This window comes from Emydura macquarii, unplaced genomic scaffold (assembly GCF_026122565.2).
Source record: "Emydura macquarii macquarii isolate MOO-44397 ecotype Brisbane River unplaced genomic scaffold, CSIRO-AGI_Emac_v2 contig_1253, whole genome shotgun sequence".
Taxonomy (NCBI): Eukaryota; Metazoa; Chordata; order Testudines; family Chelidae; genus Emydura; species Emydura macquarii.
Window position 1 is genome coordinate 76,164,502 of NW_027131390.1, and position 17,718 is coordinate 76,182,219.

At 40.3% G+C, this 17,718-nt stretch overlaps 1 protein-coding gene across 3 annotated transcripts in view; it reads right to left on the reverse strand.

Annotated features, from left to right (window-relative positions):
- Positions 1-17,718, reverse strand: part of UBR3 (ubiquitin protein ligase E3 component n-recognin 3) — a 184,666-nt gene that overhangs the window by 107,011 nt on the left and 59,937 nt on the right. For all 3 annotated transcript variants that reach the window (XM_067549265.1, XM_067549264.1, XM_067549266.1), the window contains exons 19-20: positions 9,694-9,790; positions 3,927-4,068 (exon numbers count right to left, since the gene is read on the reverse strand). In XM_067549265.1, coding sequence (XP_067405366.1) covers positions 3,927-4,068; positions 9,694-9,790 — 239 coding nt within the window. The remainder of the gene's footprint in view (positions 1-3,926; positions 4,069-9,693; positions 9,791-17,718) is intronic.

The following is a 17,718-nucleotide window of genomic DNA, read 5'->3' on the forward strand; positions in this document are numbered from 1 at the left end:
CTCTCCAAGGTAAACATTAGTCACCGCATTCTGCTGGGGAGGTCCTTGTCCAATTTTCATAACCTTATTAGAGGAGTCCAGACCATCAGGAATATGCTCTTTATCTACCAGAATTGTAAATGAGAGCTCCAATTTATATCATTTTCCTTACTGTTATTAGTTTTTAAATAGCTATTTATGACCCTAAGAGAATAAGCAGGATTAGTAAACCCAGTTGACACTCTTTTTAAGAGCATATAGACTAGTGCAATTTCCAGAAAGTCCAAGGAGAGCACCGGTCCCACTTCACTGTTTACTTTTGAATATACTCTTCATCAGACTTCAGAAATGATACATAAAAGCAGCCAAACAAAGAGCTTCTTTGTTTGTTAGTTTTTGAGAAGCTTTGTTTGGCTGCTTTTATGTATCATTTCTGAAGCCTTTTGAGGTTAATTATTAAGAATTAAGAATTTCGCTCTTATCAATCAGGGGGGAAATAATTCTTAAAAAACACCATTTCTCATTCCCTGAGGAGGGAGAATTATTAGAATCACAGCCAAAAAAGTTCTGAAGAGGAAATCCGGAAAGATCTTCCTTCTGACAAATAATTTTAATTCAAAGGGAAGAACAGTAAACCTTCAATTTACAAGAAGATGTGGAGGAGAAAGTAAACCAGAAGGAATGTTTAAAGTTCCTCCTTTTCGCTGAGAGCCTGTCTATACTGAGCTCAAATAGATTTTGTTGCAATAATTTAAAAATAAGTTTTAAATACTGTTTAGCTGTGAATGGGCCAGACTCTTTTACAAACATTTATAACCCTGGATTCTGCCAAAATGCCATTTAAAATTTTTTTTTTTATAACAAACACTGTTTTGCACCCCAGCTTCAGCAGCATACTCAGTTTAACCTTAGTGTGAACGGGTCTTGGGAGAAATGCATTCACAATTGCATTAGCATGAAGACAAACAGAATTATGCTATTCAAAAACAAAAGGCACATTATGCAATACTTCCCAAAACAGTCATGTGTGTATTTGATATTTTTGTCATCTCAAAAAGGTCAAATGACATAAATGCTGTCTTACACATCACAAGACCTCGCATATTCACTCTCATGGTGCAGCTTTGACAGTGGAACCTGTGTGGTCAGTCCCCGTTGCAGTGTTCATGCACCCTCTCCTGCCCCTCCCTTCACTGTTCCTGAACATTCTTGGGGAGAAGCTATAAAGGGGAGCATGGCACTCCAGCTGCCTCAGTTCCTTCCAACCACACCCTCCAAGTCCCAAGTTTACAATTAGAACTCTGAGCAAGAGAAGAAGATGGGTGGGAGTATGAATATGCAGAGTCCATCTTGAAGAACCTCAGTTACATGTAAGTACCCTTCATTTCTCCTCTCTCCGTATTCCCACTCATGGGATAGATAAGCAAGCAGTGGCCCATAAAAGGAAGGTGAACCGAGGAGCACTAATTACAAAGTGATTGCAAGACCACTCTTACAAACAGAGCATTAGATTTAGAGGCAAGTGCTAAATAATTGTACTTGGTAAAGGTGTGAATGGGGCTCCAAGTAGTTGCCTGGCAAATTTTTACAATCTGAATATGTCTGAGAAACGCAGGTGCTGCTGCACTAGCCCCAGTGAAATGTGCTTTAATTCCCGGGGAAAGACTGAGGCCAACACGTAGACTTCTTGAATGCAGGATCAAATCCATCTGGATGAAGTTAGGGCAGGTTATAGCTTCACAATCTTATCCTTAGCATAAGTAATAAATAGATTAGGAGAAAACTTGAAATTTTTAGTTATGTCTAAAGCTCTTTTCACCTGTAGTGTGCATAATTTGGCTTCACCATTGCATGGATTTTTCGAAAAAACACAGGTAAAGTTAAAAACTGGTTTATATGAAAGTTACTGATGACATTAAGAGGAAATCAGGGATGTGGATGTAGCTTACTACTTTTCTAGCTGATGTAACTATGACTAAAAATGTGGTTTTAATGGATAAATGATAGAGAAAGCATTCTGCCACAGGTTTCAATGGGCTTTTCATTAACTGTGTGAAAACTAGAGTTAAGTCATACAAAGAAAGACTTTTTATAGGCAGGCAGGTAGACAGCCTTCATAAATTTCTTAACTAATTGATGAATAAATATCAACTTAATTAGGTCATGAAACACAATATAGCTGACAAATGGATTATAAATCAAAGAATGTAACAGATCCACTTCTTTAAGAAGCAAGTATTCAAGACAGTTGAAAAGTTATACTCTTTTTCTTCTGCCCACATTGAAAGCTTCCCTCTATTTCAAATAAAATGTTTCAAGTTGATTCCTTTCTAGAACTAATCAAGATATTGCATTTCAGTTGAACAAGGCAGTTCTAACTCTGTTAGAAACCTACTGTAAACTGGGGAGAAGACAGCCCAGGGTGACAGACCTCACTGTTCTGCTGTGCCAATAGACTGAGTGGGATTTGCACTGTTTGGAAGACTCCTGGTGACAGGTATAGAAGGCCTGGGAACCTGAACTAACTATATTAGCTAATAGTCCAAATACATGTAAACCTGCATCCCTTCACTTCTCAAGTATGCTGTCACTGCAGACAGCCATTTAATGAATTTCCTGGGTGCAGTAAAGAGGCCAAAAGGGAGGACCATTTTACTATGGCTTCTGCTATCTGCATCAAATCTTCAGATTTTCCTCAAAAGATCACAGCCCTAGTCGCTGAATCTGAGGAATCAAAGGATTCCTGTAGAACATGCTTTGCTATTTGTTGGCCCTTTCCAATGATGGCATTGGCCAACTTTCTCTGATCATCCAGAAGATAGTTCATTAATGCAGATAATTTCCACCCCAACCCTGAGATGGTGCTGGTAGGTAGTGCTTACTACAGCTCGGTAGTTTGCTTGATCCTAGAGTGGAAGAAGAAAAGATTTTCCTTCCTAATGTGTCATCTTTTTCCTTGTTGTGGGAGTAGAGTGAACCAAGCCTTTCTTTAATCTCTGGATGGCTGCTTCCACTGCCAGAGAATTTAGGATAGGATGGATGTGAAAATATGAAAAGGGGGTATAATTTCTCTGCCTTCTAAACAGAGGGTGGACTTGCACAGATGTGCTTTGCACATTGTAAAAGACCATCCAGTAAACTTTAATTTTGTCACTTCCTAATTTTTGAGTGCTTGGCTTTGCAACCTTCATTGTGCTCTTTTAGTGTAGTTTTTATGTGTGATAGCCTAGTTTTAAAAAGCAAACTGAAAAAACAGAAATTTCACCATATGGCATCATACCAATAACCACATGGTTCATAAGCTGGGTTGGAACCTTTAGATCGACTGCACAGACCTCTGCTACTTGAGCTAATAGAGTAACTGTCCACCCGTCTTCCCCAACTCTCGCTTTTTGTCCCAGTCCTATTCTTCTTTCAGCCCAAATGGTAAAAGTTAGGAAAAACCATAAGCAAATGAAAACACTAACGGGCACTAAAGTGTCAGGGAATCTTAACAACAGGTGGTGCTTTAGGATACCTGACTTAAGAAACATACAGATTATATAATAGAAAGTGACAAACAAATCATTAAACATGCATATGGTCATAAAATCAATTACTAAACAAATTTAAATAAAGTGCATCTTTGAATTCATGCATTAATATAAATTCATATAAATTCACTTCATTTAAAAACAGAAGCAACTAAACAAACAGGAAGAGCAAAATGAAAATTTTAAAAAGAAAATGCTGTATTATGTTACAAGTCAACTTTAGTTTAATTAATAAACAAACCTTCACTAATCAAAAACAAATAATTTTTTTATCTGGAGCACAAAAGTAGCAATATTTATACAAATATGATCCTGAACACTAAATAAAATATAAGAAATCTACTTCATTTTAAGCACTCTTAAGATAAGAAAATAAAACTATTTTTTTCTCATGACTCAGAACTACAACTGTACCTTGTAAAGAAGTGTGAAGAGTACAATGTGCAAGGTTTTACAGTGCAAAAGCTTCATGAGACCTTTATAACTTGGATGCAGTGGCGTTCGTTTCTTGTAGGGAGGCCAGGGGTTTCCAGGGAATTTTCCACTCTGCTTTAAACTGTTCAAATAAACAAGACTAAAATTAAATGCTGCAATAATCAAAACTAAAACTATAGCTCTATTATAAATAGCACTGAATCAAAATATATAGGTTACTTATGTCTTGGGGTGCTGACACTTTCAAAGCAATATTATTTATGTTAAATAACGTTTTGCAAACTTGGGTGTCCATAATCTCTTTATGAGCAATGAACTGACAAACGTCACTGGTTACTATTAAAAGGAGTCAGTGCCTGTGCAAATCCATTCTTGAATCATTATGAGAATAGACCTCTACAAATCAATTGAAATGGATTCAAGAATGCTTGTTTCAGTCTTCCAAGGGTTGTAGAAGAACAACAGTTTGTAGAAATGTCTTCACCTCAGCAAAACATATGTTTCCATGTAGCTACAGTTGTAATATATATTAATTAGCACAGGCCAAAGTTTTCTAACTTGTGTGCCAAAAGTCAGGCACCTGACTTTGCCTGCTGACTTCTAAAGTTAGACTACTTTATTTAGAGGCACTGAGCATCTGTAATACCCATTATTTCAATCAGAATTATCTTCAACGGGAGCGGTGTGCACTCAGCACTTCTGAAGATCAGATTTGACTTTAGGTATCTATATTTGCAAATTTTGGCTTTGACCTCTTACCTTAGAACCTGATAAAAACCAGTATCATCATGAAACCACTACACACAATGTTACAATATTGCACAAGCATTGATTTTTCAGAACATGGTAGTATGTGGCCCAGTTCCTCTCAGCCACCTATTCCTCAGAAAATTGAGTCTTATTGATTAATTGAGTCAAACATTTATGTATCTATAGACAAGATGATACATGAGAGATGATATTTTTGGTGTTTAGAAAACCTAGAAAAGGGAAATGTATAACTATTTAGTATAGTATTTTAAATACAAATGGAATATTTAATACCTCGTAGAATTAAATTCTACAGTGACAGAGAGATGCAATAGCAAAGGGAGATAAATTACAACATATAAGCAAAGGAGACGGTTTCAGGCGAGATTTGGGAAAAAAAATTGAAAGACACTGGGAGGATGTTCCATACCTCAATGATTAGAAAGAAAGCTCTTGAATCTGTAGCCAGACAGACTGTGATAAGAGAAACCAGGGGAACAGTGGAAGATGACCACAGGGACCAAAGAAAGACAGAGACTGGAACAAATACATGGAAGGCAATTTTGAGTTAAGTCCTGAAGTGGAAGAAGGAGCCAGTAGAGTTGTTTGAGCGTTAGCTGATGGGTTCATGTGACTTTGAATAAGAAAAAGAACAGCAGCGCTCTGTGTATGCCTGCATCTGGACATGGATGAAAATCTCTGCTGAGAGACCACTTGAGGCATAGGCACACATGGTGTAGGTGGTGACAGTCTTGTGTAGGTGGTGACAGGCCCGCCTGCAGACACAGAAGTAGTGGAGGAGCACAATTCAGGGTAAGGAACATACAGCTGAGTATCAACAGAAGAGTACTAACTAAGGCCATGTACTCATGGCAGCTAGCCCATCTCGCCGCTCACACTGTTGCGGCAATACTCTATTTTTAGCACGCTAAATGAATGAGAGCTAGTGCGAATGTGTCTTGTTGAGCTGGGAATCACACCCGCAAACACCAAATGGTTAAAAGGTAAAGATGACCAAGAGAAAAGGCAGATTGTTCTAGGCCCCTTGTTCTTTTCAGACTCCTGTGTGATGTCACAAGAGGAGTAGTTTAGGAGCAAAGGGCCAACTTCCTCAGTCCAGGAAGGGAGAGGCCTGGCAGAGCTCTGCCCAATTCTCGGCTGGTATACTAGTTCTAATTTTAGTGGAGCTGGATGGCTGTGAATTTGGAAGCCACAAATAGATACCTGCAGTTCCCTCAGCCCTGCACAGGAGCAGAATCTGGGTAGAGCAGAGAATCTGACAAAAGAGGAAGAAAGTGGTGTTAGCAAGAGCTGAGGAAGAGGAAACGGATGAGTGAACAAAAGCAGCCATGTAGACAACAAAAGTAGGGGGAGCAGAACAAAATGAGCAAATGAAGGAACAGATTCTTTGCACCTGGCCTGGGACAGGCTGGAAGAAATGGGTAAGCCCTGATGCTGAATTAAACCAGCAAAAGTAAAGAAGGTAAGAATTAAGGCTCACATTCTATCCTTCTGAATCCCACCTCCATCAAAACTCATTTGCATAATGGTTGCTTGGTATATGCAAGTGACCTGCATTTTTTTCTTTTGAAATACAGCAATTTATCCAGCCAACATTTTATAAATCAAATTACATTTTGAAAAAAGTGTTAAAAAATGGGCTCCAACTAAACCAAAACAGAACCTGATTGCTGGCATATATAATTTAAAAGATCATAGAAGAGTTTTTAAACTAAAATCTAGGGGAAAGCCAACAGGTGCAGAGGAGCACATAGTTCGAACAGAGACATCCCTTAGGGGAGGATTTATTAAAGGGGATACTCTATATCCTAATAAATAGGAGGAGAAGACAGATGTTGATAAATACAGGTAGGAACTGAAGAGAACAGTCAAATGACAGAGTTCCATTGAATTACAGCTCTCAAAGACAGACAACTAAATATTGACAAATTTAATAAAGTACTTGTATACAAATGCTAGAAGTCTAAATACTAAGGGCTTGTCTACATACACAGTGCTGCAGCTGCACCAATGCAGCTGTTCCACTGTAGCACACAGTAAAAGATACTACCAATGCTGAGCTTCTCCCGTCAGTGTTGGTACTCCGTCTCCCTGAGTAGTGGTATAGCTATGTTGGTGGAGAAGTCCTTCCATCAATATAGAGATGTCTACATCAGGAGTTCGGTGTGGATTTTCCACACCTCTGAGCGACATGGTTATACAGACATAAGACTGTAGTGTAGACCAAGCCTAAGATGAGTGAATGTGACTGCCTGCTATTAAAAGAGGATATTGATATCATCACAGAACCTTGGTGGAATGATGATAATCAATGGGACACGATAATATCAAGTTACAAAGTATATACGAATGACAGAGTAGGTCATGCTGGGGAGGGGTTGGGAGGGGAAGTGGGGCTACGTGTGAAAGAAATCAAGTATAATAAAAATCTTAAATGAATCAAAGTGTACCATAGAATGTCTAGGGACAGAAATTCTATGCCTGAATAATAAGAGTATAGCAGTAGGAATATACTAACCACCACCTGACCAGGGTGATGATGGTAATTGTGAAATGCTCAGGGAGATTACAGGAGGCTACAAAAAACAGAAAACCCAATAATAATGGGGAACTTCAACCATCCCCATACTGACTGGGAACATGTCACCTCAGAATGAGATGCAGACACACCATTAATGACGGCTTCTTGGAACATCTAGTCCTGGAACGCACAAGGGGAGAGGGAATGCTTGATTTACCTAAATGCCGCACAGAATCTCATCAAACAGGTGAATACAGATGAACAGCTCAGTAATAGCAATCATGATGTAATTAAATGTAACTTTCTTTTGGGGGAGGGGGGGAATACCAAATAAACCCACCACAGTAGTATTTAACTTCAAAAAGGAAAACTACACAAAAATGAGGAAACTAGTTAAATGGAAAGTAAAAGAACAGTCACGAGGGCAAGCTGCATAAAAACTTTTTAAATACTTCATAATAGAAGCTCAAAGTAAATGTATACTTCAAATTTAAAACAGTAAGAGGACCAAAAAGAGCCACCATGGCTAAACAACAGAGTAAAAGAGGCAGATAAAGTCAATAAGTCATCCTTTAAAAAATTGGAAGTCAAATCCTACTGATGAAAACAGAAAGGAGCAAAAACCCTGGCAAGTCAAGTGTAAAAGTATAACTAGGCAGGGCAAAAAAGAATTTGAAGAGCAACTAGCAAAAAACACAAAAACTAACAGCAAAAAAATTTGTAAGTACATCAGAAGTAGGAAGCCTGCCAAACAATCAGTGGGGCCACTGGACAACCGAGGTGCTAAAGGAGTGCTCAAGGAAAACAAGCCCATTGTGGAGAAGCTAAATGAATTCTTTGTATCAATCTTTACCCTAATTGTGCATGCAAATCAATCAAATCAGATACTAGTACATTTCAATGGCCAGATAGATGCAAAACTGACCATTTGTGTGTATGTAATCGCATTAAGAACATGCATAAATTAGGCATGATATTATGCAATTTGTTTGAAAAATCAAGCCTAGCATGTCTTACTAAGATTCATTCTCTGACAAACCGAATCTGAGACTTCATGAACTTTTACTCGAGATCAGTGCTCCCCAAACCTTTGGGGTCACGCCCCCCCTTTATCTCATCCACGCCTCCCTGAGGAGCCACACTCAGGATGGGGGCAGAGCGGGGCTGGGCGCTTCCTCCCTAACCCCCGTGGGGGCTGGCCCAGGCCCAGACCTCGCCAGTGCCCCACCCCCAAAGATTCCTCCACATTCCCCAAGGGGGGGGGGCACACCCCACAGTTTGAGGACCTCTGCTCTAAATTAAGAAACAAGGAAAGATGCCTTCATCCTGACACATTGCACTTTAAATTCAAGTTTAATTTACTCCTGTCACTTTTACATGAAAATTTCAAATGTAATATAAAACTTGAAAAATAAGTCCCATGTGTTTGCTGGTCAAAACAACCCTGTAAAACTTGTAGAAACTCAGGAAAGGGGTATCTGAAGTCTTCAAATTATTTAATTTGATGATTGTGAATTTCCCCTCCCCATGCCAACAGGATTAATCTCCAATCATGCAATATGGTATACTTTGAAATCTAAAATATATGGTGTTCCAATACAGAACATGTCAGCAAAGGGGAGTAACCAGTTAGCTGGAAGAAGACTTCCAACTAACATAAATGGATAAAAACAACCTGGGATATTTTAGCTATATAAAATATAATCAATGCGTAGATTATGAAAAGCATTATTTTCCAAAAATTATGATTATTCAAGTCTAAAAAAAGATTATATTACACAAATTACATATGATGCAATCAAAATGCTATGCAACAGAGCCAAGGTTATAGGTATTAAATATGCAATTTAAAATAGGACTCAGGTGTTATGTGTCTGTTTCTTTATCAGACAAAATGCATACAAGCAGCAAAATTACTTTGCCTTTATCTTTGTTTGGTCACAAATCATTACTGAAGACATTAACGTTCACCCCTCCTTTTTCTATCCTCATGTGAGTAACCTTGCAGCAAGATTATTATCCTGCCTTCATAGCAACCCAATGTTTTGTCAATGAAATTATGTCACAAATTCAGCATTTATACAACTTCTCTGCAGGATCAAACTAGAGGTGAAGCTAAGGATTTCCTCCCTCACAGCCTGTTAAACACATCTCTTTGCTAACAGGCAAAAGGAACTATAAAAATATAAGATGGGTAAATAGAAAAACACAAAAAGCTCCCTCCTCTCCCCCCTCCCCCCCCCATCTAAGATTCAATTTCAAGAGTCACTTGTATGAGCAGAAACATATTTCAAAATTTTAAATACAGACACAGGCAGGAATTCATCAGATGTTCTTTCACCTACATCCAGTGCATGCACAGGCACATGGAGGCCTGGTGGTGCAAGAATAAAATAAAGACCCTATACAATATGCAGTATTCTGTTCTTATTCTAATGAGTAAGATAAACTTACAATGCTGTATATCTGTCCATTGCAGACTGCACATCTCTACGGTAAACTGTACGAAGAATTACCATGACTGGGTCAAATTCCTTATCCCAGATATCAGCTGTTTAAAAAAAAAAAAAAAGCAAGCATGAGTTAACATTAACTTCCAAACACTATAACGTAGTCCAGATTGTTTTGTTAATTAGTTTCACAGGAGGCACCTGTACTTTACGTAATTTTAAAATTTTATAAATCGTCTTCAACAGCAGACAATCTAGATTAGTTTCTTACTTGTTCATATATCAGTGCATATCTTCACTAGTAAAAATTTTTTTCACTGAGTTTCACAATAAAAATTAAAAAGAAAGAACTTTTCAGGTAATAGATATCTTTCACTAAGCAGTTTGATTTTTATATTTTGTAGAATTACAGTTCTTTTTGTTTAATAGCTTACATTATAAAAATAAATAAAATTGTCTGATGCCTAAAGTGATCACTGGCAAAAAAGAAAAATTGGATTTATAAAGCATCATTCAAAAATGAATTTGAAGCCCTAAATAACAGCAGTGTTTCTTTAGTTGCAGTTCACATCCCCATTTCTTCATACTCATAATATTTTGTTTTATTTTGAACTCATTTAGGAAAAGGCCGATGTTTTAGAATTTGGTAAATACAGCCAGTCATGAAAATAAGAGGTAATGAACATAAGTTAATGGTTGGATGACATTTAGGGCTTGTCTACACCAGAGAAGAGGGCAAGTTGGAGGGGTGTGAAACTGGATTAAGTCAAAATAATCTAGTTTGAAAATGCTTGCGTACCCACAGCAAAATTAATTGAAGTACACTGACTCTGCATTTACTGCAAACTCTGGAGTCCTCTTTCCAAGTGAACTAACTTTGCTTCAAATCAAGTTAGTACGATCCATTGCACATGTGTATGCAATGCTGTTGCAAACTACTTTGGTACTCTTCCAACAGCTACCCCACACTGCTTTCCAGGTGACCAGTACTGACCTGTCTGTTTACTTGTGTGTCCTCCCCTGTTCTGGGGTCAAGTTAACCGGATTTCGCCTCCCCCATTTATCAACTGGCACACAACCAGATTTTGTCCTTTTGCTTGTGGATTCCTGTTTCTCACAATATCTGCAATAATACTCTAGAAGCCCCACGACATGCCTCAAGAAGCTGCTTGGAGCTGCATTGAGACCCTGGATCTTGTCACCATCTAGGGAGAAGCGCTGGGGCAGCCACTGGAATAAAGACCTTTTTTGCAGACATTACTAGGCAGATGTCCACAAGGGGCCAAGACCACAATGCCAAACAGTGCTAGATAAAAAGGAAACAGCTCAGGAGGACCTACATTAAAACAAGGGATGTCCATCCAGAGACATGTAACCTGTCAATTTTTTGAGATGCTGGATAGGATTTTACATAACTATACAATCCAGAAGCTTGCGGAGTCTGCTGCCCACTCCCCACTCCATTCCCTCAAGGATGACCAGCAAGACCAGAAAAACTCATTCGATGATGAGCACGAGGAGGCCAGTGAAGATCTCTCCCAAAAAAGCCAGGATCTGTTCAAAACTCAGGATCCTCATCCAGCAAATAGAAGGAGAGCCAGATTCCTGACATGCAGCAAACAACCTCAATTCCCAGACAGCAACACAAAACCAGGACTGAGGAAGCTGATCCTATTGGACTGTACATCTTTTCATAATTTTTTAGATAACAATATTAAAAGTTAATTAATTATTATTATGCTATATCGCCGTGCTAGCCTGTGTTCCAACTCCCCATGGCCACAGCTATTGTAGGAAGATGTGAGCTAGAAGCTTTTCCGAGTCCAAGGTCTCCACCTCCTTCCAGTAACAAATGCTGTCTGTTTGGTGCACTGCACACCTTTTCAAGACAGCAGCTGATCTGACTGGGCACCTGGCCTTCTTCTCATACTAAAGCCCCGACAGGCCCATACTGTGGAAGACATGTGTCCATGTATCTATTTTCCTTTCCCCTTTCCTCAGCTGCCCTGCCTGGAGAATGCCTGCTCCAACCCTCTCACCCCCGCCAATCCAGTCTGCCACTACAAAATGGCAGCCAGCAGTATGGCGCAGGCTCAATCTCTACCCCACTCGCTTCACCGCCCTGGAGCATCATCTGATTCCTACTCTGGAGCAATACTGAGGATATTTCTTGCTCTGGTATGTAGCAAACAGGTCTACTGGAATATGTGTTGTAGGACCAACCAAATTTATTTTCCATTCATGGTCTAGTGGGAATTTGCAGCTGAGGTAATCCGCAGTCATGTAGTGCACTCCCAGAAGGCATACCACTGAAATTATGAATTTGTGAAAAATGCACCAATCCCATAGTTTTACTACTTCCATGCACAAGGAATGTGATCTGGCTCCTCCCTGACAGTTTATGTAATACATTGTCCATCATGACTTTTGTGTGTGTGTCTTTGGTCAGTGGGAGGAAGTGAGCACACACGTTTCTAACCGCTGAGAGTTCAAGCAGGGTGATGTGAAGGCACGTTTCAGATGGTCACCATTTGCCCTGCACCGTGAGACCATTGAGATGCGTACCCCATCCTATGAGGGATGCATCGGTGGTCAGAAGTTTAACGATGGGGAAAGCTGCATAAATGGAACTCTGTATATACATTTACAGGGTCTTTCTACCAATCCAAGGATTGCTTGACCTTGGTGGGCACTGATAATAGTTTGTTTATACTGACTCTGTTTGGCCTGTAAACTGAACCGAACCAGGCCTGGAGACATCTCACACATAGTCTGGCATGAGCTATAACTGATGTGCCTGTGGCTATATGCCCCAGGAGGTGGAGACAGTGTCTGGCAGAAATTTCGGTGCTGGACTGTACTGTCTCTGCCAGCGTGGAGAGGCTGAGAAATCTGTGATGTGGGAGGAGCACCTTGCCTGAGTGGAATCAAGGTCGGCTACTATGAATTCTAGTCTTTGTACCGGTGTTAATGTCAATTTTTGTGCCTTGATATGCAGGCCCAGATTCTGGAACTGGTTCAGTGTAGTCTGTGTAACTCTCTGGGCTTTGACAGAGGAACAGGCTCTAAGAAGGCAGTCATCCAGGTAGGGATAAACCATGGTACCTTGAGAACATAAGTGGGCCACCACTACTGAGAGGACCTTGGAGAATACTTTGGGGTCTGATGAGAGACTGAAAAGGAGTACTCTGTACTGGGAGTGGTTTTGGTCTAGCGTGAACCTGAGGTATTGTGTGTGACTCGGTATGATGGAAATGTGGAAGTATGCATCTTGTAGGTCGAGTGCCAAGAACCAATCTCTTTTCTCTAATGCTGGAATAATTGTTGATGGAGTGACCATCTTAAATTTCTGCACCTTGATATACCTGTTGAGCACCCTAAGGTCCAGTATGGGTCTCCAACCTCCCTTTTTCTTTGGTATTAGGAAGTAATGACATAGAAACCTTTGCCTCTTAGATGGGTGGGCACAAACTCTATGGCTCCTACCCTGAGGAGATGGTCTATTTCCTGACATAGCAGACTCTCATGACAAGAGTCCATGAAGAGCGGCAGGGAATGGTGCTTGGGAGGAGAAAGGGAGGAGAAATGGATGGTGGACCCATCCTGGATGATCTCCAGCACCCATTTGTCAGAGATTATCCGTTCCCAGGTGCTGCAGAACTGGGTAAGATGGTCTCTGAAGAGATGGGTGAGATTTTCCAGCATGAGATGATGTGGAGTATGTTCTACAGGCACCTCGACTAACTTGTCAAAACTGCCTTTTTGAGGTTGAGGGGTAGGAGGAAGTTGATTGAAATTACAACTGCTTTCACCTGGGAAACCTGGGCTTCTTCCTCTGCAACTCATACAATCTCTGAAACGAGTACTGGGATGAATATTGAGGGTATTGTGAGGAGCGAGGCTTGAACGGTGGCCGAGGGCTGTACTTTCACTTGTGGGCTGGAGTATAGATCCTGAGGAACCAAAGAGTTGCCCTAGAATCCTTCAGCATGTGAAGGGATGCATAGGTCTTCTTGGCAAACAACTTCATCCCTTCAAAAGGAAGGTCCTCCGCCATAGATTGGACCTCTTTAGGGAAGCTGGATAAATGAAGCCCGTCTCATCACAATGGCTGTGAAAATTGAGCATGCCGCCATGTCAGCCACATCTAGTGTGGACTGGAGGGATGTTTTAGCCACCAGTTGGACCCTCGTTGACCATGGCCTTAAATTAGTCCTCATGAGAGTCAGGAAGCTGCTCAATAAAGGAACCAAGTTTCATATAGTTTTGGTAGTCATAATTTGCCAATAAGGCTTGGTAATTTGCTACATGGAATGGGAGGATGGCTGAAGAACGTGCCTTCCTGCCGAATAGATCCAAACGTTTTCAGTTCCAGTCATACAAGGTATATTTGAACTGGTACTGGCAACCCTTAGAGTTAACCGCATCCACAATGATGGAACTGACAGGTGGATTGGAAAAGAGGAATTCCATGTCCTTTGCTGGCACGTAATACTTTTTGTCTGCCTATTTACATGTTGGAGAGACAGATGCGGGGGGTCTGCCAAATCACTTCGGCTGGATGAAAGAGTGCCTCATTAATAGGGAAAGCCACTCTGGAGGATGTGAAGGAATGTAAAATGCCCACAAGCCTGTGGTGAGACTCAGTCACCTCCTGTAATGGTATTTACAGGGCCTCTGCCACCCTCTGTGCCACATCCTGGAATAATTTGAAATCATCAGCCATCAATGGCGGATGGGGCATCACCATCTCATCTGGTGAGGACGACGAGATGTGGGCTTGAAGAGTGATGTGTGTACACAGTGATGCATATTGATACAGGACATACCGTCCCCATGTGCATTGCAATTACTGTGACTTGCATACTGCAAAAAGCTGTGGATTAAACACCTCATATAGACAAGCCCTTAGTTACAAAGTACTGTGATTAAAATACTTATAAAATTTGTGTATTTAATTCTTAAGTCAATCCAGCCAATAATTCAGTTTCTTCTCGTACATTTGAAATTGGACTTGGTTTTATAACTAACATTTACAGCTCTCACCTTATTTCTGGGAAAGACTAGCATTATGTGGTACCAAACTCAGCACATGCTTAAACCTTAGTTTTCTCTTTTCAACTTCGTATCTTAAAAGCCAAAATCTTAAAATTTAAAGGGCAGCTGCCAATAGAGGAGTAAGTCTAAATAGCAGTATAAATCAACAGAACATATCCTTTTACACAAGTTAGATTTTTTAAAATATCACCATAAATCTTTTTTAAAGGATTTCTAAGCTAAACCACATTTAGTTTATTCATTTCATATAAGATTGTAAGCAACTACCACTTTAACAGAGTTATGTGAAAGCAGCATTCAATGATTACATTAACACAAACAGTAAAAACATGCAGAAATCAAATGCATAGAATTTTAGCTCCACCAACAGGCTCAACACAAAAAAGAATTTAACACACTGTAGCATTCCTCAAAACTATGGCAAAAATTATTTTTGATGTTCTAGCAGAATATGAGAAGACTAGTGTCCCGTCCCGTCCCGTCCCGTCCCACCCACCCACTCACACACGAAAGGTACTTCTATTAATCTTCACATATTATTGGGAGAACCAGAACAATTTATTCTACATGTAGACAAACAAGACATGGACAACTTTGCCATTTCAAATATTATTTATTTTAAACTGTTTCATTTTGACAACTACAGAAATATGAGAGCTAAATTCAGCCCTGGCTAAATGGGCACAACTCATTCTACTGACACCAATGGATGTTAAAAATGTCTGATAATGCTAGGGCTGATTTTGGCCAAGGCTCTGATTCAAGGCTCTGATTCAGAGCAAGGACAACAACAACCTGGGCTTCCCAGGTTAGTGTCCCAACCACTGAGCTATTGGCTATTCTGGGACTTTCCTCTTTGGATTTTTGTAAATAAAAACTTTGAAACATCTCTGGTTCATCCTGCTAAGGAATGGGAGAAATTTTCAAAATCTGAAAAACGTTCGCAGGATGTGAGAACTGTTTCCCTATCTAGCTATATTCCCACTGTTTCGCAACTGTGTTAAAGCTATATTAGTTTCCAGACCAAAAACAAAACCCATGAAGACTGGAAACCTTTATTCTGGAAAGTGGCAAACTGAAAGAACAGTAAACATGGTTTGCTTTTGTACCTAGCTGCACACCTTTCAAAATCAAGAGTCTATAAACCTATACAGATGTGCCTTTGTAGTGGTGGATGCTGTTTTTTGTGTAACTGTCAGTATAGCTTGGAGGGGTTTTCTTCTTTACAGAAATCTGAATAATGTTACATAAGAGCTTTCAAAGTTGTTTTATCATACCCAGACGCTAATAAACACATAGATTTTGTTTTCTCCAAGCAAAGAATTCATGATGAACAGAAGGCCCTGCTTTTAGTCAAGCCTATGCTAAATAATTCCATCATGGTGGACAGGTGCTAAAAAAAGTCTCTTTGTACCTGCTATCAGCACATCATAGTGACAGTTACAGATATCCTCTATGGCCTTTCCAGTTGGATTTCACCAGAAATTGGCAACCTAGCCTGTATTCTCCTCAAATTCCTGCCAACAAGATCTTCTGCTAGTTCTCAAGTGATTCTAGTGGGAAGTTTTATTCTACCCTCATCCCCCAGGATTTCCCCAGGAATTTCAATTAATCATTCAATATAATGCCCAAATGTTTGTGGCATTTCAGATTCCTCTGCTGCTTGTCTGCTCTGGAGCATGAGGAAGTTTGTAGAACATGTTCATTCACCAACATTCCTCAATTCCTCGTCTCCTTTGATATCATCAATTTCTATTGCGTTAAATCCAATTTAGTCTGCAAGCTCCTCAAGACAGGAAAGGAGAGGTTACTTACTTTGTACAGTAACTTGAGTTCTTTGAGATGTGTCTACCTATGGGCACTCCAAGTCAGGATGTGTATGCACCTGTGTGCCCCTGATTGGAGATTTTGTCAGCAGTGTCCACAGCTCTGCATCTGTGCCCTAGACAAACTCGTCCACCAAAACGAGGTTATATAGGGAGGGTGGACATACCACCACTCCAGTTCTTTCTCAACCATAAAGTCCCAAGTCAGAGACTCCGAGGCAGAGAGGAAGGAGGGCAGGCAGTGGAGCACCCAGAGGAACATACATCTCAAAGAACTCAAGTTACTGTACAAAATAAGTAACCTCTCCTTCTTTGAGTAATGTCCCCATGGGTGCTCCATGTCAGGATGTTGGAGGGTGCTGAAGAAGTGGATTAAGTACAGATCATAGGACAGTGTCACCAAAAGCTGTGTCAATTCTGGAAGAAGCCACTAGAGCATAATGCCAGTAAAACACACATGGTGAAGACCAGGTGGCTGCCCTGCAGCTACCTGAGATGGGTACATTCTTTTTAGAACTACAGAAATAGCTTAAGCCCTGGCCGAACGAGCAGTAATTCTCAGAGGGGGGATGAATCCCTGAGGTTTCGTAGCACAGGACACAACCTGCAACCCATGTCTTTGGATGGAGATCAGATGTCCCTTCATTCATTCTGCAATAGAGATTAAGAGTGCAGGGGAAGCTCGGAAGGGCCTAGTGTCATTGAGGTAAAAGGCAAGAGCTCTTTTAATGCCCAGTGTATGGAGGCTCACTTCTTCTCTTGAAGAGTGAGGCTTGGAGTAAAATACTGAGAAATGAATCTCTTAATATGGAATTCAAAGAGACTTTAGGAAGGAAGCAAGAGTGCGGACACAGAGTCACCTTACTGCAGTAGAATACTGTGAATAGTGGGTCTGCCATCAATGCTCCAAGCTCTCCTATCCCTCCTGGCTAAAGTAATGGCTACAAAGAACAAGGTCTTAAGGGACTAATGAAGGAGAGAACAATTCCCCAGAGGTTCAAATGGGGGTATCCTCAGGGCATTGAGAACGAAGGTGAGGTCCTCCCATGGTGGAGTTGGTTCCTTGATAGGAGGAAAGAGGTTGAAAAAGGTTTTTAATAAATCTTGAAGCATGGGGTGGCAAAAACTGAGAACCCTTCTATGGG